This window comes from Armigeres subalbatus, chromosome 1, assembly GCF_024139115.2.
Source record: "Armigeres subalbatus isolate Guangzhou_Male chromosome 1, GZ_Asu_2, whole genome shotgun sequence".
Taxonomy (NCBI): domain Eukaryota; kingdom Metazoa; phylum Arthropoda; class Insecta; order Diptera; family Culicidae; genus Armigeres; species Armigeres subalbatus.
The window spans coordinates 72,097,641-72,118,013 of NC_085139.1; the positions used below are offsets into that span (position 1 = coordinate 72,097,641).

The 20,373-nt window shown below is 43.5% G+C and overlaps 1 protein-coding gene across 5 annotated transcripts in view; it reads right to left on the reverse strand.

Moving 5' to 3' along the window:
* The window catches only part of LOC134227052 (metastasis-associated protein MTA1), a 245,591-nt gene that overhangs the window by 6,668 nt on the left and 218,550 nt on the right, over positions 1-20,373 (reverse strand). For all 5 annotated transcript variants that reach the window (XM_062708294.1, XM_062708284.1, XM_062708266.1 and 2 more), the window contains exons 5-8: positions 15,440-15,654; positions 14,998-15,318; positions 14,738-14,926; positions 14,357-14,632 (exon numbers count right to left, since the gene is read on the reverse strand). In XM_062708294.1, coding sequence (XP_062564278.1) covers positions 14,357-14,632; positions 14,738-14,926; positions 14,998-15,318; positions 15,440-15,654 — 1,001 coding nt within the window. The remainder of the gene's footprint in view (positions 1-14,356; positions 14,633-14,737; positions 14,927-14,997; positions 15,319-15,439; positions 15,655-20,373) is intronic.

Consider the following 20,373-nt stretch of genomic DNA (forward strand, 5'->3'; position numbering starts at 1 on the left):
GTGTATGATATTGTTGGTCGAACAAATTGAATGTTCGTGCCGCTGTTGGTAAAACTTGATGGATGTTTGAATAAACGAGAGGTGGAGTTAATGTTGGTCAAACAGATTAACCGTGTGTACATTCCATTAGAAATATTTGCAATTTGTCCTTCAGAAGCCGAACATTACCATGAACTACACGAATTCTATCGCGTGAAAGTGGCACAGCAGCAAGCCGGTTTTAAATTGTATTTGGCAGATAAACAATAAATAGGTTTATTTGTTCATTTGTTTATTTATGGTGTACATCAACAGATTCACTTGTCATAAGACGAGTTAGTACAATCCCATTGAATTCCACCACTTAATTGTATCTTGACAGATACGTATTTCGACCTCAAATGTAAGGCCGTCTTCAGTGTCTCGTACTTGACTCGACTAGTCAAGTACGAGACACTGAAGACGGCCTTACATTTGAGGTCGAAATACGTATCTGTCAAGATACAATTAAGTGGTGGAATTCAATGGGATTGTACTAACTCGTCTTATGACAAGTGAAGACATTCCACTAAAAAGCTCAAAATAATTTTCTTATCAACAGATTGTTCGTAATCCAAATGATGATTTAAAACTAGTATGGTCACTACCAGAGTGTATGTAATTAAGAGTGGCGACACTGTCAGAATTGGAACAAAATTCATCTGTCATTCCCATGCAAAATCGCGTTCCCAACGAGCAGGAGACCTGTCAAATGCGGAATATGTCGCCACTCTTTTTTTTTGTTGGGGCGTAGGACCACTGCGTCCATTGAGTTGAACTCTCGCCACTCTTAATTACATACACTTTGGTCACTACAATAATGACAATAATAACTAATTAACAAAACAGTAAAATCACAACGAAAAATAAAATTGTCATGAAACGTAAGGTTTTAGTGGGTTTGTTAAATTTTCGTGTTTTTTAAAGCCCTACCGATAGTGTCGGATGGAGCGATGAAGGATCAGGAACACGAATATGCAGATTACGAGGATCTGCATTATGACGTGCCTAACTTTATTGAAGAGCTGACGCTTGGCAGCGAAAGCTGCTGATGATCAAATATCTGCATCCACTCGTGCTGCTCCTCAAGTGGCCATCCAACAACAACCGCTAAAGGTGCCTATCCCGACGTTTGACGGAAGTTATTCAGCTTGGCCAAAATTCAAGGCCATTTTCCAAGATCTCTAACTCTAACGTGAAATCTGTGCTGTTATACGCTAGCAAAACATGGTGTGTATCAGTGGAAAACACTCAACGGCTGCAGGTGTTCATTAATAGATGCCTGCGGTATATAATTCGGGCCTGGTGGCCTCACAACTGGATCTCAAACAACGAGCAGCATCGTCGTTGTCACCAGAGGCCGATAGCAACAGAAATTCGGGATCGGAAGTGGGGCTGATGATGATGATGATGATGATGATGATGGTCCCGCCACATACCCCTACAAAGGTTTGAGCTAGACGATTTAACTTTAAGATAATTAATTGAATTTAATTTTTCAACAATTTAAACAGATTTGCAAAACAAAACAAAAACGATCTGATTACCATCACAGATATCAATTTCTTAACTTTCCATTACTATCCAGCAAAAATATTAAATGTAAAAAACTGTTTATTTCATCTACAGATTCTCATAAGTATCAGTAGTGATGCTTCGAGTGCATAAAAATGCAAAACTTGTGATACCTCTCGCACAGATTTCAAAAGTTCCACCAAGAATCGCGTTTCATGTAATTACAAGTAACGTTAGCCACTCGAAAGCATCAATAATAATCTAATGGGTCGGCCACACTCTACGTAGGGGCGGAAACGAAATCTGTAAACAAGCATTAGACTGGAACCCAGCGGGACATCGCAGCAGAGGCAGACCCAGAGGCTCATGGCGGCGAAGCCTCAATAAAGAAATAAAAGAAGTCGACCGAAATCTAACCTGGCAACAGGTTAAAGCGATAGCCGGGCAACGCTCAGGATGGAGATCTTTCAAGTCTGCCCTTTGCACCACCGGAGGTGTACATGATCCATAAGTAAGTAAGTAATTTTCCAAGATCTGCTGACCAACTCGGGGGATAGTGATGCTATCAAACTCTATCACCTCGATAAGGCGCTCATAGGCGATGCTGCTGGTATATTGGATACCAAAGTTCTGAGGAAGGGTGATTACGATCACGCTTGGGACATTTTGACTGACCGCTATAAGAATCAACGAGTCATCTTTGAAACTCACATCCGTGGGTTACTGTCCTTGAAGAAGATGGCTTCGGAATCATATAAAGAGCTTCGAGCACTACTCAACAAAACTGCTTGCCATGTTGAGAGCCTTCTTTACCTGCAGCTAGCCATTACACATCATAATGTACTTGATCATCTCAGCATTTCAAAAGTCAACTAGGAAGGAACCCAAAAAAAGGCGAACTTCCAAAGTACCAGCAATACATTGATTTTATGAAATCCAGGTGTCAAATTCTAGAAAATTGCGACGCAGTTTTCCATACAGTAAACCACAGTGAAGCTGGAGCCAATTAAACAACCTCCGATTAACCTTCCGCAGGTAGCAGCCGCTACCACTGAGTCCCAAGTGAGCGAGATTTGTAGCGGTGCGCATCGGAGCATACAGTGTAGTGCACTCAGCAACTTGAACCTTTCGCAGAAAAACGAAAAGATCCGAGCCGCCGGAGTTTGTTTTAATTGCCTGCGTAAATGGCACCACGTCACAGTGGTTTTTTTTTTTTTTTTTTTTTATTTGAAGGCTCAAGCGCTCGAAGGCATAACGGAGCCGAAAGTCAATTGAAATTTTATTACAATTTCATCTTTTGCTTCTTATGTTCTTATGTTAGTTTTGGGGAGCCGAAAAACTCGCGGCTTGGTCGAGGTTAAGGAGTACATACAAAAAAATAATTGGATGGGATTGGGGCTTGGGATTATATTGGTGTCCGTAGGTAGCGTTGATGCAGTCTTCCCATGATGATTGGTGTGGTTCAGAACAGGGACAAACTGCAATTATACAAGCAAAACGTTTCTACCGAGCGGAGTGGGAGAATACAAAGGTGGACATGGCCCTACGAATGGGGGGAGAGGGAATCAAACAATGACGTTGATGCGCTTCAAAAAATTGTGAACAAGGGCCATGTAGTCAATATCAAGCTTTCCCAACACATCTCTAATGTCCTCATTTTCTGGTTTCCCTCGGGCCCGGAGGGATGCATATAAATCGGACCTGGCAATACCGTATTCGGGGCAGTTCCAGACAACGTGATTGATGTCCTGATAGCCTGCCCCACAACCGCATCGATTGCTGTCTGCGAGTCCTACTCGATATGAATGCGCGTTTAATGAGTAGTGGTTGGACATTAGACGACACATTACCTTAATAAAGTCTCGGCTAAGGTCCAACCCCTTGAACCAAGGTCTTTTCGAGACCTGCGGGAGAATGGAATGTAACCACCTACCCAAATCTCCTTCATCCCATTTTCGTTGCCAACTGAGCAAGGCTTGTTGACGAGAAATTGAAAAAAATTCGTTAAAGGTGATTTGACGCTCGTATATATCACCTTCCATAGCGCCCACCTTGGCAAGTGAGTCCGCTCTCTCATTACCCGGGATCGAGCAATGTGAAGGGACCCATATCAAAGTGATAGTATAAAAGCGATTCGATAGAGCACTCAATATGGATCGTATTTCGCTCAGGAAATACGGTGAGTGCTGTACCGGCCTCATTGAACGTATAGCCTCTATTGAGCTGAGACTATCCGTAAAAATGAAGTATTGATCAGAGGGAAGAGAGGCAATTCGCTCCAATGCGTAGTGTATAGCTGCTAATTCTGCAACATATACGGAACAAGGATTTTGAAGTTTTCGAGCGGCGCTATGCAATTCGTTGAAGACACCAAATCCAGTGGATTCATTTATTTTTGACCCGTCGGTGAAAAACTTTTTGACGCAACTGACATGGCTGTATTTACTTGTGAAAATTGGTGGTATACACTCCATTCGGAGAGGATCTGGAATTCCATGGATCTCTTCTCTCATGGTCAGATCAAAAGCTACAGAAGAACTGGAGGAGTCTAAGAAGCAACCATGATGGGGAACATTCGAAGAAGGGCCAATCTCCAGGCTCATGTACCAGTAGTACAGTGTCATAAATTTTGATTGGAAGTTTCGTTCGATTAGCTTCTCAAAATTCTCAATTACCAATGGATTTAAAACCTCACACCGAATGAGGAATCTGAACGATATTTCCGCGATGCGATCTGATAAAGGAAGTACTCCCGCGAGTACCTCTAAACTCATTGTATGAGTCGAGTTCATACAGCCTAGCGCGATGCGGAGGCAACGATATTGAATGCGTTCGAGCTTCAATATATGAGTTTTCGCGGCGGCTTGAAAACAAAAACTACCGTATTCGATAACCGACAAGATCGTTGTACGATATAGCTTTATCAGATCTTCCGGGTGGGCTCCCCACCACGTACCGGTAACTGTCCGCATGAAGTTGATTCTTTGTTGGCATTTCTGATACAGATGTCTAATGTGCATTCCCCAGGTGCCTTTCGAGTCGAACCAGACCCCTAAGTATTTATGTGAAATGCCTTGAGAGATTTTCTTACCCCTAAGATGAAGCTTTAATTTTGCTGGCGTATGCTTCCTAGAAAAGACAATCAGCTCAGTTTTCTCCGGAGAGAATTCGATACCCAGCTTTAAAGCCCAAGTAGACAAATTGTCCAGAGTATCTTGCAATGGTCCTTGCAGATCGCCCGCCCCTGTTCCTGTAACGGAGACAACAGCGTCATCCGCAAGCTGTCTTAACGAGCAATTTCCCACAAGACATCCATCGATGTCTTTAACATAAAAATTGTAAAGAAGGGGACTTAAACATGAGCCCTGGGGAGACCCATGTAACTAATTCTTGAAGTTGTTGAGTTTCCATGAGAAAAATCATATGTTTCTCAGACAACAAGTTGTACAAATAGTTGTTTAGTATTGGTGAAAGCCCACACTCGTGGAGTTTGTCTGAAAGGACGTCAACGCAAACGGAGTCAAAAGCCCCTTAATATCCAAGAAAACTGAACCCATTTGTTCTTTTTGAGAATAGGCCAGTTGGATTTCTGTAGTAAGCAATGCAAGACAGTCGTTCGTTCCCTTGCCTCTGCGGAATCCAAATTGAGTATCTGATAGAAAGCCATTTGATTCGACCCATCGGTCGAGCCGATTGAGAATCATCTTCTCTAACAGCTTCCGTATACACGACAACATCGCGATTGGACGGTACGAGTTATGATCCGAAGCGGGTTTATCGGGTTTTTTGATAGCGATCACCCTCACTTGTCTCCATTCATCCGGAACAATGTTGCTTTCCACGAATTGATTAAATAAATTCAGCATGCGCCTCTTCGCGACGTCTGGGAGGTTTTTAAGCAAGTTGAATTTAATTCTATCCATTCCTGGAGCGGTATTATTACATGAAAGGAGAGCAAATGAGAAATCAACCATCGAAAATGGGGCGTCCATCTCGTGTCGACCGGAGGTTGCTTCGCGTGCGAACCGTTGAATTTTGACGGAATCCGGACACACTTTTTTGGCGAAAGCGAAGATCCATCGAGGGGAACTTTCCCTATCTTCGTTAATCGATGACGCGTTCTTCTCCCGACGGCCCAAAGTGTTTTCATCGACGTTTCGCGCGAAAGACCATCAATAAAATGGCGCCAATAACCGCGTTTCTTAGCATTCGCAAGACTCTTAAACTTACGTTCAAGAGAGGCATAACGATCGTAATTATCTCGAGTACCACGCTTTCGATAGTCCTTGAACGCGTTGGACTTTTCCCGATAGACTTTAGTACACTCTTCATCCCACCAAAGAGGAGAAGGCGGACGGCGACGTATTTGAGATCCCGGTATAGATCGACGCTGTGATTGAACTGCGCTGTCTAGGATTAGCCCGGAGAGAAACTGGTATTCTTCCAGCGGAGGAAGAATATCGATCGAATGCTCACCGACGATGATCGCCTCGGTGTATCTTCCCAGTCAATGTGTTTCGTGAGGTCGTACGCAACGTCAATCTGGCGAGACTGATACGATCCATTGGTGATTGAGATTTCGATAGGCAAGTGATCACTACCATGGGGATCTTGAATTACTTTCCACGTACAATCCAATGTTAGTGAAATCGAACAGATTGAGAGGTCAATTCTACTTTCGAGTCCTGAAGGTGCCACACGTGTTGCTTCTCCGTTATTTAAATATGTCATATTGAAGTAGTCGCACATGTCGTAAATCAACGAAGAACGGTTGTCATCGGTAAGTTCCCCCCAGGCCGTACCGTGTGAGTTAAAGTCTCCTAGAATCAACCGTGGCTCAGGCATAGCGGAGCAGATTTCGTTAAGATCTCTGCGTCGCATAGAAGCATTCGGCGGTATATACACAGAAGCTATGCTGAGGCTTTTTCCTCGTATGGTGACATGACATGCGACTACCTCAGTGCCTGTCATCGAGGGAAGATCTATTCTGTAAAAGGAGTGGAGCTTGTTGATCCCCAAGAGCACCCCTCCATATCCATCTCCTCGATCTAGGCGAATAATGTTGAAATCGTGGAAAGAGAGAACTTTGTCTGGAGAAAGCCATGTTTCACTAAGAGCAAATGCGTCACAGCATGAGCTGTGAACTAAAAACTTAAACGGATCCAGATTTTTAAAAATACTCCTACAGTTCCACTGCAGGACTACGACCTTATCCCCGACTTCGTTGGTTAAATTAGCCATCGAGGGATAAGATTGAATCAAGAACAGGCCATTTTGAAATCAATTGCTTCAATAAGGGTTTCACCAGTGAGATTATCATGTTGATAATGTTTCTCACTGCGGGAGAGATTTCTAGAGTATTGAAGATGAAATCCACAATCCCAGAAAGAGTCATTTTATCGGGTACCTCAACATGGTTATGTTGAACCGCCTGATGATTTTGTTGCTGATGTAAGCTTTCTGGGCAAAAAAATGGAACAGCTGGGGTTTTAGATGTTTCCGGAAGTGGCGGGAAATTGCCAGCCGCAAACTTGAACCCCATAGGAGAAACTTTTTGGGGTTTCCCACCACTTGCTAATTTTCCAGGGGAGGGTCGAGTACTCTGTTCAACGACAGGAACATCTTGAAAAGCGTGCTGGCGTTTTGGCCTGCACCTTGCTCGCTTTCTTTTTGTCCCTGTTTCGATGACAGTATATTCTTCACCGTCCCCAGAGTCTGAGCCTTGATCATCTAAGGGCAGGGAAGAGAAGACATTTGAGCTGGCGATAGATCGGGTTGATGGAACAGCGGCTGGGGCAATGGTCTTCAGCATCTCTGCATAGGATCGCCTCGACCGCTGTTTTATTGAGCGGATTTGATGTTTCTCCCTCTCTATATACCGAGCACACGCAGTGATTTCATGCGGAGCTTCGCCACAGCAGGTACACTTCGGTTGTTTACTGCAGAGACCCTCGGCATGCTGCTCACCGCATTTGCTACACCGAGGTTTATTGCAGCAGTATAGGTCTCTGTGTGACCAATCTGCTGACACTTTTTACAGTGCATTACGGTCGGTATATAGAGGCGCACTGGTAATCGAAGTTTCCCTAGAACAAGGTGGTCAGGAAGGGCAGAACCAGAAAAAGTCACACGATACGAATCAGACGGTTTTTTGGTGCCATCTTCTGACACGTAATTCATTTGTCTGACATCAAGAATCTGAACTATTGGGACCGCTCGATTTTTAAACCCCCCAGTACCAGTCTTGATGTCAGCACATGTTAGAAACGGCTCGGTGACCACTCCTGCAATCTCGACTTCACTGCTTGCGATGTATACGTGATATTCCAATCGAAAGAGCTCGAAGGCAGCAATTCTGTTGGCCTGTTCACGATCACTTACAGTGACTCGTAACTTATTACGGCTTGGGGCATTCACTTCAATAATGCCCTGAAACGATTTTGCCAGATCTTTTTCGATTCGCAATTTGTTTAGCGGTTTACCTTTGGGCCGAAAGAAAACCAGAAATGGGCCCTTAGATCCGGGCGGGTACGCTTTTAGGCGGGGGGTCGCCGGGGGTGTTGATCCACTTGCCTGGTTAGTATCCATAGGATCAGGCGAAGGCAGGTTAAAAGTCCCAGGAGAATTAGAGTTGTTGACCGGTTTGTGCAAAACAGTTTCAGCGGGAGTTGAGCCGGTTTCGGCGCTATGTTCGCTTTGTGGTGGAAAGATTCGCACATTAAATTTCTCGTATTCCGGGGATGGAATGTAATCATCGTCAGAAATTACGAATTGCGAATCACCCCCGCCTTTGTCATCAGTTTCCATTGCGGAGAATGATCACCGCAACGAAAAATAAAATGATTCCAATATCGAAACAAAGAGCACGCAGAATATTGCGGTTATTCCAACAAGAGGGAAAAAATAAGAAAGTGGCGGATAAATAAAATAAAGATAAAAACGTTAGCGGGATAATGAATAAAAGATAAAAAAAATATAACGAAAAAAAATATATAACGAAAAAAAAAAAATATAACGAAAAAAAAATATAACGAAAAAAAAATATAACGAAAAAAAAAAATATAACAAAAAAAAAAAATATACGAAAAAAAAAATATACGAAAAAAAAAATATACGAAAAAAAATATGAAGAAAAAAAAATATAATGAAAAAAAAAATAATAACGAAAAAAAAAATATAACGATAAAAAAAGAACGGTAAAAAAATAACTTTTATCTGATGAACTTTGGCACAGTTCCACTTGCCAATTCACTACCAGTTCACAGTTCCACTTGCCAATTCAACTACCAATTCACAAGATGCGAGAGACCGAAAACAAGAGGCGAGATATTTACCGACAATAACAGCCTTATGTAGGTAGGTAGCGTACCGGTGTCGATGGCGACTCCTCTGCAGGCAGGCTTCGTCGTCGTACTGGCTGCTACGATGGGGACGGGGGCTTCTGTAGCAAAACGATTGCCGCACTTTCTGCTGCTGATGGTGTAGCAGCTTTTGGAAGTTGCGACTTGCGATCCGGCAGGTTGTCGTAGCCGGAAGTGCCTTTAACAGACACACCGGAGGTCTCGGCCAGGGTGTGCTGCTTCCCAGTCACAGGGCACAAAACGCGTTTAAAAAACCTAGTGTAAAAACTTCTACTGAAGAAAAACGCTAGGAAAACTTCACGCGAGATGAGAGCAAAAAAAAACGAACTGCTCGCTTCTAACGAAGAACAGGGAATCATCACAGTGGTTGAAATCCCGAAAAACGTGATCGTCAGCTTTTTCGGTATGAAATCGTGTGTTAAATGGCATAGTATGTTCAGCAAGTATGTTGCATACATCAAGGGGTATTATTTGAGAAAAAATATGTTTTATTAATTCACCTAAAAGTGAGATAGAAATTTTATTTTTTTCAAAATTTGTTGAAACAAAATGGCGTCTTTGGGAAAGTTGTCAGAAATAATGTACAGAAAAACTTTGTCAAAGACACTACGGGTCTATCTATTGAAACGAACAAAATATGACTCAATTTTAGATAATAGGTCATTTAACCCTATAAAAACTGGTATACAATGAATAACTTTGCATGGTCGAATTTTTGAGGTTAACAATGTTCTAGAAAAAAAAAGTACAGCATTCAACAAATCATAACAATATTCTCAATTGAACCACAAATAGCCAACGTTTCCATCCAACAATCCAATCATGCCTCCATAGAAAACATCGAAAAATCGATGCAACAGTTTTGGCAAATCGAGGAGGTGCCAGACGTCCCAAAGCTTTCAACAGAAGAGCTCGAGTGTGAAGCTCACTTCCTATCTACGTACCGACGAGATGAAAGTTCCTCCGGGAGAACGAAGCTCTTGGACACTGCAACGAAGTTTGCCGCACCATGCCGTGTTACGGCCATCAAGCTCGAGCACGAAGTGTCGAGTTGTGTTCGATGCTAGTGTGAAGTCATCACCATCCCAATTATCCCTAAATGAAGTACTGCACATTGGGCCCGTAGTACAAAAGGATCTGCATTTCATAGTTTTACGCTTCCGAAAGTTCAAGATTGCCTTATCCGGAGACGTTTCGAAAATGTACCGTCAGGTACTCCATGCGAAGCAAGATAGACGGTTTCTAAGAACCTTTTGGAGACCCCACTCGTCGCAGCCACTCCGGATCCTGAAACTGTGTACCGTAACCTATGGTACAGCATCGGCCCCATTTTTGGCCACACGGTGCTTGGTACAATTGGTGGAAGAAGACGGCGATGCTTTCCCAATCGCCTCTCGAATAGTGAAGGAAGAAACGTATATGGACGATGTACTGTCCGGCGCTGATTCGGTGGCAGACGCCATTGAAGCTCAGCAACAATTGAAGCAATTACTCGAGCGAGGGGGTTTCCCCATTCACAAATGTTATACGAATTCATCTGAATTTCTCGAACACATCCCCGAAGAAGAACATGAGGGAAGTGAACGAAACCATATAGGTGATGGGCTTGCTGTGGAACCCGGGTGCTGACACGCTATCCATAGCAAAGCATTCGACTCCGATGGAAGTGGTTAACCAAAAGACTGGTGTATTCGGAGATTGCCAAGTTCTTCGACCCTCTTGGGCTAATGTCGCCGGTTATTGTATTGGCAAAGGTTTTGGCCCAGCGATTGTGGCAGCACAATATCATCTGGGACGATCCAGTCGACGAAGTGATTACGCAAGAATGGCTGGAACTTAAAACGTTATTGCATATGAAACATCACATTGCCATCCCAAGATGCGTAACATTCGACGAAGTGATCTTTTACGATATACATGGCTTCTCCGACGCATCCGCCGTGGCGAACGGCGCATGTATTTATTTGCGTAGCCTGTTTGCCGATGGTTCGGCGAAGCTGCGACTCCTCACAAGCAAATCCAATTTAGCACCTCTGCATGATTTGTCCATTCCACGGAAAGAGTTATGCGCCGCACTGTTGCTGACTCGACTGTTAAGAAAGGTATTGCCAGCCCTGAATATGGCATACCAAGAAGTTGTACTGTGGTGTGACAGTACAATTGTTCTGGCCTGGATAAGAAAGCCGCTCAATCAGCTTCAGTTATTCGTGCGGAATCGGATCGCTGTAATCCGATCTCTACTAAACCCTGCTGACATCGTCTCCCGAGGCCAGCTACCCGAAACCCTGAGAAACAACAGCTTAAGGTGGAACGGCCCTGAATATCTCCACAGAGTAGTCTACGAAATCGACGCTGCCGAACACATTCCGGATGGTCAGTTACCTGAGATCAAAGGTGTTATTTCCAGCCCGGCGGTAAACAATGAACCGTTCCCGTTCTTTAACAATTGTAGCAACTTCCGGACAATTCAACGCATCATGGGTTATGTGCTGCGATTTGTTTCCAAATGTCGGAAACATCCGTCGCGGCGTGAAGCCAATAAATATTTGACCGTCGATTAGTTACGTCGTTCTACTGATGTTATCATACACGTGATCCAACACGTTCATTTGACGAGGTCAAACGTGTGGTTTCCAACGAGCCGTGCAAGAAACTCGCCAATCTGCATCCGGTTCCCTGAGAAACAACAGCTTAAGGTGGAACGGCCCTGAATATCTCCACAGAGTAGTCTACGAAATCGACGCTGCCGAACACATTCCGGATGGTCAGTTACCTGAGATCAAAGGTGTTATTTCCAGCCCGGCGGTAAACAATGAACCGTTCCCGTTCTTTAACAATTGTAGCAACTTCCGGACAATTCAACGCATCATGGGTTATGTGCTGCGATTTGTTTCCAAATGTCGGAAACATCCGTCGCGGCGTGAAGCCAATAAATATTTGACCGTCGATTAGTTACGTCGTTCTACTGATGTTATCATACACGTGATCCAACACGTTCATTTGACGAGGTCAAACGTGTGGTTTCCAACGAGCCGTGCAAGAAACTCGCCAATCTGCATCCGGTTCACTTTAATGGCTTATTGCGTGTAGGGAGACGTCTAGATTCCTCCTTATTACCCTTCGAAATCCGTCATCCGATCATCTTACCGGACAAGGATCCGGTGATACGCCTTTTGATTCGGCAAATGCATGCGAGCAGCTGCACGTCGGGCAAACTGGACTCATGAACGCCATGCGACAACGATACAGGCTTTTGAACGCACGATCTACTATTCGAATGGTTACCTGATAGTGCGAAAAATGTTTTCGGGTCAATCCGATCAGCACCAGCCAGTTGATGGTTAACCTACCCGCTGCAAGAGTCGTACCCTCGCCTCCGTTTGCAGTTACCGGCGTGGACTATGCTTTGATCAGCCTAGATCAAAGCATACGCGGCCGTTTATGTGTATATGAGAATCAAGGCCGTCCACTTGGAAGCTGTATCCGACTTGAGTACCGATGCCTTTCTGGCGACTCACCTCAAGCGCATTGTTGGCAACGTAAAGTTGACGTTCGAGAAGCTAACTACCGTTTTTATTGAAATTGAAGCTGTGCTGAACTCACGACCCCTATTTGCCATCTCAAACGATCCTGCAGACCCGCTGGTGATCACACCGGCTCACTATCTTATAGGACGACCGCTCACTGCTGTAGCCAAATCTTCTCTGGAAGACGTCGCAGTCAACCGTTTAGCGCGATGGCAACATCTCCAGCTCATGCGGGAACATTTCTGGCGTGCTTGGAGTCGGGAATACCTCAACACTTTGCAACCCAGGAAGAAAAATCTTCGCACTCAACCGAACATCAAGAGGGTATGGTTGTGCTTCTCCATGACAGGAATCAACCTCCTTTTAATTGGAAAATGGGCCGCATTACAGCGGTTTATCCCGGTAATGATGACCTGGTCCGAGCTGTCGACATGCGTTCCGGAGGAACTACCTTTCGTCGTCCCATCAACAAGATTTCCGTTTTACCTATCGAAGACAATGCGGTTATTTCCGAACTCGCTTTGCAAATTGCCTCCGTAGTGAAGTGCTCCCCCGTGAACATTTCCGTACAGTCCACTGTGATTTCGACCCACCCTGCTTGGGCTCGAACATATGGTGAGAATACGCTTCTGAATTAGAATCATGAATCTAAAGGTTCGGAAGCCTATATTTGAGAGACATGAATGCCTTTTTCCGAAAAACTCATAAGCTTCGTTGCAAACGGCTCGGGAGCCTTCTTTCAAGAAGCTCGGAAGCCTCCGAAATTCCTAAAAGTCTTAAATAAAGCTTGATAAACCTAATTTGAATTGAAATGTTTCAGGTCCGTTTTTCATATTTCTAATAAGTAAAACTTATTATAAGGGGGTACACAACAATGAATGTAAAAGTTCGAAGGAGTACCTCTCAAGGAAAAGATTGAGAGCCGTTGCTTTAGATTAGGACCATCGTAAAAATAACATTGACTTGCGAAAGCTTCAAGCTTTTTGAGCTGCAACTAAGTTCAGTTCGGGAAAAGAGACAGTAGAACTAAATGGTCGGAGTTCGTATCCGCATAACTCAAAAACGGCTGGGTGGGTTTTCTTCATTCCTTCAGCAGATACGTTCGTTGTTTCCTTATGCGAAAATCACGAGTAAAATTAAGTAAATCGCGAAAAACTGAAATTGTGATTCGCATCAATCAAAACGTAACTATGATTTACAATGTTTGTTGATTAATCGGATTACCGGTTCTCCCGCTTTTACGGATTTAATACTATTCAGATGTACACAGGATTCTGTTTTTAACACGATTTTTTTGCTCGTAATTTTGATTGTGGGATTTCAATTTACCACCAAAGTCTTTTTAACATATTTATATCGATATGGAAATGCTAATATTATCTTCCAAACTTGGACGTACATGTTCATGATAGCATTAGAGGCGAAAGTATAGAATTGATAGTTCCGTTAGGATACGGCAGGCATGAAGAATGTTTTTATAGAAGTCGATTTGAAAGCGAGCGGAGGGCAATATTTGTGATGGCACATATCGCACGACCTTCCTTCTGCCAAGCTCCCGTATGAAGGGGGAGGGAAGAATATCAGTGTGGAAGCTGATATATCTCCACTGGCTCAAAAAATCCTAAATAATAATTCAGAGAAAAATCACATGATAATTAATAGGCATGCGATAAACATTAAAGATATGTCCAAATTTAAGAAAATGTTAATCGTGTAAAAACAAAATCGAGTGAAATTATCTCTCTGCTGTATCTACCGTTGTAAAAAGTTGACTGTATATGGACGAAAAACTGGAATGGCTACACTTTACCTGTCACGTTTTTTTCTAATTTTGATTAAGAAATACCTACTACTATTCCGACACTTGTATGAAATTCGACGACCTTATTGAGTGAGTTTCCAATAAAATCATAATAATCCTTGCTTTCATCTTACCTGTTGCGACGCGAGCGTCGAGCAGGACTCGCACGGCTTTCCACTACTAATCGTGAGCACCTCCACGCCGCTACTCCCATTCGAGTTGCCGTTCAAAATATTCTTATTGTTGTTCGTGATCAGCGCCGGACTGGGCTTGGTGTAGTTCGGAATGTAGACCTGTTTCAGCTTCGATTCGGCTTCGACGGCTTTTACCCGCTTCTGCTGCACGTACCGGTCCGTCGTTTTCCACATGTAATAGTACTCCACTATGCTTTTGAGCGTTTTCCATGGAAGCTGCAAGTAAAATTGGTTAGTTCGATCCGACAAAAAAATCTCGCGAGCGTTGAAGGATCTGGACACCGTACCAGTCGGAACCCTTCCTTGATAGGTACTACTCACAAAGTCGTTTCGAATGTCGTTGAAGTCTTTGCCGTACTTTTCTAGGGCATCCTCGAAGAGATTCGCCTCGGAAGCACTCCACTCCTCCATCTCGTCTCGACATAGCACCGGCCCACTAGAGGGCACTAACGAACACATGGCGGCTTCTATCGAGTAGCTATGTTTGTGCAGGGTATCCATTGCATGGAACTGGAAATCAATATCAAATGAAGATTAATCAAAATCATCCTACAACAGCTAAACGTGTTAGCGTTCCATACCAAGGTAATATCACGACTAGCGGCCGCAGCCGACATGTGCAGGGACGGTTGCTTAACTGAGCTAGTGCAATCTAGCGCCCGCGCAAACGTGCCAACGGACCTAGACACCACCAGAAACTGATCGATCTTTTTATCGCTGAGAGAATGCCGCGGCGTCCACACCAGCGATTCCATGTCTTCGAGATTTCGCTCGTACTTTTCGCCATCTTTAAGCATGGCCTGCACCTCCGTCTGGTACCGACTCCCCACTCGAATTTCGCCCTTGTCCGCCAGCAACGTTTTCTGCGTTGGATCAAATACTAGGCAGTAAAAGAAGGTATCCTAAAAGATTAAAACAATCAATCATCACGTGTTCCACAGATGCTAACGGTACGGAATGCTCAAAGATGTTTGATTGTCGATTGTCGACCTATTTGGAAATCGATCCTTTACTACTACTCACGTCTTTGTTCAGATAGCTGAGCAGCGATTCTTCCTCGTTGAGCAACGTCACCGAGCATTTGCCTCGGATCTGGGTGGCAGGTAGGGTTTCCACTTGGCGGGACAGGAACAATTCGCGGTGCTTCATCTGGTGCCGTTGCTTTGGATTCAGCTGTTCGCCTCGATCGTTCCCGCTTCCAGTGCTATTAGGACTATTTCGCTCCTCTTCGAGGGCAACTGCAAAGAGAGAAGAATTGAAAAGCGAAATTAGGAAACGCAATTTTATTCAAAAGACGAGAAACCTACGATGATTGATTTTAATCCTGCCGTAATCTGAAAAAGTTACGTATACGCCAAATTACAACATGCATGTTTTTCATTTTATGTTGAAGTGATTTTGAATACTATTTGTTAACACCATTTTGGAAAATGACATATACGTCACTTTTCAGATTACGGCAGAGTCGTGTTCAACGTTCCAACTCCCAGTAAGTGCTTCATACAGATGAATTGTGTCTGTGTTTAATACGCCCGAAACTAATATCAATTTCGTCTTTGTTCTTTTGGTTTTTGCAAAGTAAAGATAGTTTTCTGGCAAAATTCAATATTCTAGAATTTTACCAAGAATTTGAGTTTCCCCTTCAAATAATTAAATTTAGCAACGAAATTTTGTGGGGTGGGTGGGGGCAGACAGGGGAAGAAAGTGTTTTCTGTTAATCAGTACTGATGGATTTGTCTTCAAGAACTCTAATTTAAAACCTTGATTGTGCTTCAGTTGGAAGGTGGTACCATGAAGAATAATCTTCCAAAAAACGACTACAGCACCACACATATTTCTGAGGGTGGGGGTGGGCGATCGGCCCACGTCCCAACTGTATGTACCTTGCTTTCGCTGAATTCTGCACTTTGCTACACATCGTTCCCGAATTCGTTCGACCAAAAAATGCGACACCAAACCGGAGTGGTTACAGTGTAAGAGCATATAGTCACCGTATAGCGGCGCGGACCGTGATGCAAACGCTTCGAACCGGGAAATGAGAACAGGAGGTGGAGTGGAAATGGCGGCAAAACTATATAGCAATAAAGGCTCAGGCGGAAAATGAATCCCGAGGCAGGCCACCAGGCAGGCTATCCGTTGTCGTCGTATGGATAGACATCGCCCCAAAGTTCGGTTGCTTTCGGTTGACAAACGTAGGACAGGTCGAAGAGCGGTGACTGAGGAAGGGTGGCGAGCGGGTTTTCTATCATTTAGGGTTTATTATAAAATGAGAATTCGCTGGTACTGGATCCACGAGGACCAGTGGACCAGATAGATGCTGAGAACGGGACGTGGAAAGGTTTTTATCCAGGGTAGTAAACTAGCCTGATCCAGGATTGTTTTGGGAGGAAGGACAGAGGGCGTATGGTGGAATAGGTGGAGAACAAACACGTAACATGATGGAGGCGCATGATACGTGGTGGGAAAAGGGCATGTTATTTTGGTTTGCGAAAGTGTTTTGTTTATTTATCGTAAGATTTAATTAAAGTATAAATAAAAGTTGCAACTTGCTAAAGTCGGTCAGATATTTTCCTACGGCTTCTTATATATTCCAAGAGTTTAAAAAAGGTAAAGATAAATTCCTAAAATATGGAGAAGAAAGTCATTCGTATTGTATCAAAAAGTATCAGAGCAGAGTGTACCTTCTGCAAATGGAAATCGTACGGAAACAGCAAGTCTTTAAATCGAATTACTGCAAATCTATAATTGAATTACTCAAGGATTTTTCTTAAAATGAAGGTTTCTGGTTGAATGAAAGGTAAAATGAAGGTTTTTAGTTCATTGTTCCAGTCGAAAAGTGCTCTTAGAGATAAAATCATCTTTCCCTACCTCAAATAGTGCAGCCTACATTTGAACGATGGAAATATATCTTCCCTGGCACCTTGATTCAGTGTTTGTTTTTTGAGCTGGATGACCGTACATTTCGTAGTTCCCAGAACAATCGTAATTGCACAGGGAACCAGCACACATAAAATAAATCGCAGATTTCTATGAAATTTCACCAAAATCTCAACAGCAGAACTGTTCGGTGAATAATTTTACAGATTTTCGGTGGTGTTGACAGTTGAATAAAGGAAAAATCGCAGAAAATTCCAACCAAACAATTGTGCTGTTGAGATTTCGGTGAATTGAAGTTGAGATTTCGGTGATTTAAGTTTGAGTGGGATTTAAGTGGGAAGCAAAATAGTTGCTTCCCAACTTCAATATGCATAGTTTTAGAGCTCTAAATTTTTGAAAGGTCAATTACGACGCCGGCCACGTCCTTACGGTCATCGGGGATGGATAGGAAATGGCGATGCAGCCATTCGCCCACCGCAAGCTGAGTATACCTCTGTACTTGCTACGAGCAATTTATGCGGATTTTTCTTTGAATTTGGAGGTTAGGTTCTGTGACAGAAGTTCGTTTTGGTTAACGGATTGCCAATGTGATAGGTATGAATTGACTATTTATAGGAATCGAAAAGGAATGTTAGAATAGTTAGATGAAGGTTTTATTGCAAAAGATGGAAACAGTATGGACTTCATTTCCAGTTCTAGCGATTGCTATAACATGATAAGTGGTATAGGGAACGCGAAAGATACAATGAGGAGAACGGAACGGACTTGGGATTGAACCGACGACCTGTGTAGCCATATGACCACCAAGTTTTTTTGGCCTTGGGCCAGTGCCTTCGAAAAAAAAATCAAATCAATTTTTTGAAACACCTGTCAGACACAAGCTGTAACAGTAACACTACCTTCGTAGTTTCTGAATATAGGTCACAGAAGATTTTCATTCTTGATTGCATCCATAATTTCCAGAAAAAAAAAAAATTTTAAGCTCTTTTTCTTCTTCTTCTTCATTGGCATTACATCCCCCACTGGGACATTGCCGCCTCGCAGCTTAGTGTTCATTAAGCACTTCCACAGTTATTAACTGCGAGGTTTCTAAGCCAAGTTACCATTTCTGCATTCGTATATCATGAGGCTAACACGATGATACTTTTATGCCCAGGGAAGTCGAGACAATTTCCAATCCAAAAATTGTCTAGACCGGCACCGGGAATCGAACCCAGCCACCCTCAGCATGGTCTTGCTTTGTAGTCGCGCATCTTACCGTACGGCTAAGGAGGGCTCTTTTTAGTGGAATGTATTCAACCGTCTAAAACGAGTTTATAAAAAAAGACAGAATCACCGTCTTCGACCATAGGTCGCACAGACTGAACACTTAACATCATCTTAGTACTCTCCATTTGATTCCACCAATTATTTCGATATCTTTGCAGATACGAGTCGAGTCAAGTACGAGACACTGAAGACGACCACACAGTTGTGGTCGAAATACGTATCTGCAAAGATATCGAAATAATTGGAATTAAATGGAGAGTACTAAACTCGTCTTAGACGGTTGATCCATAATTTGCCAGAATATATTATTATGAAAAAAATACAAAGCTCTGGAACGAACTTTTGGTATTAGCCATTTTTACGGATGTTCCAGATCTACCGAAGGGCCGTTTCTGGGACATTTGGTCGGGGTTCAGCCAAACCGCACCAAGCGTCTTTTTGACTGACTTGTAATATTTTGTTCGCACAAAGAAAACGGGTATCATTTCAAATCAATTCATACGTATACTGCCGCTAACCGCAAGTCGCGCACATATGTATATGGGGCTCCATATACAGATGTGCTCGACTTGCGGTTAGCGGCAGTATATTTGATGTATAATATCCTCAGCTATGGGGTTGGGGGATATTTGAAATCCACTAAACGAAAGCTTGGGCAGAAAAATTGGTGATTTTTTGTTGGCGCTTGGTGTGTTTTGGCAGAATCCTGACCATTTATGGGTCACTGAAGACTTTCACTATTGATTGCCCCCACAATGTTCCAGAATGGATGCTTACGAAAAAATCACGAAGCTCTGGGATGAACTTTTGGAACTGGCCATTCCACGTATGTTCCGGATCTTTCAAAGAACTATTTCTGGGGTATTTGAAGGTCACAGAAGACATTTACTATTGATTGCACCCACAATTTGCCAGAATGAATAATTACGAAAAAATCGAAAAGCTTTGGGATTAACTTTTAGAATTGGCCACTTTTACGGATGTTCGGGATCTTCCGGAGGACCGTTTCTGAGATATTTTGTGGTCATAGAAGACATTAACTGTTTGTTGCACCTACAATTTGCCAGAATGAATGGTTATCAAAAAATCGCGAAGCTCTGGAACGAGCTTTTGGAATTGGCCATTTTACGGATGTTCCGGATTTTCCGGAGGACCGTTTCTGGGATATTTGGGGGTCAAAGAAGACTTTACCTATTGATTGCACCCACAATTTACCAGAATGAATGATTACGAAAAAATCGCGGAGCTCTAGGATTAACTTTTAGAAATGGACACTTTTACCGGTGTTCCGGATCGTCCGGAGGACCGTTTCTGGAATATTTGAGGGTCACAGAAGATTTTACCCATTGATTTTATTTATCATCAGACTAAGGCCGGAGTGGCCTGTGCTGCACATAAAAGACTTCTCCATTCAGCTCGGTCCATGGCTGCACTTCGCCAACCACGCAGTCTGCGGAGGGTCCGCAAGTCGTCCTCCACCTGATCGATCCACCTTGCCCGCTGTGCACCTCGCCTTCTTGTTCCCGTCGGATCGTTGTCGAGAACCATTTTCACCGGATTACTGTCCGACATTCTGGCTACGTGCCCGGCCCACCGCAGTCTTCCGATTTTCGCAGTGTGAACGATGGAAGGTTCTCCTAACAGCTGATGCAACTCGTGGTTCATTCGCCTCCTCCACGTACCGTCCGCCATCTGCACCCCACCATAGATGGTACGCAACACTTTCCTTTCGAAAACTCCAAGTGCGCGTTGGTCCTCCACGAGCATCGTCCAGGTCTCGTGTCCTTAAAGAACTACCGGTCTTATAAGCG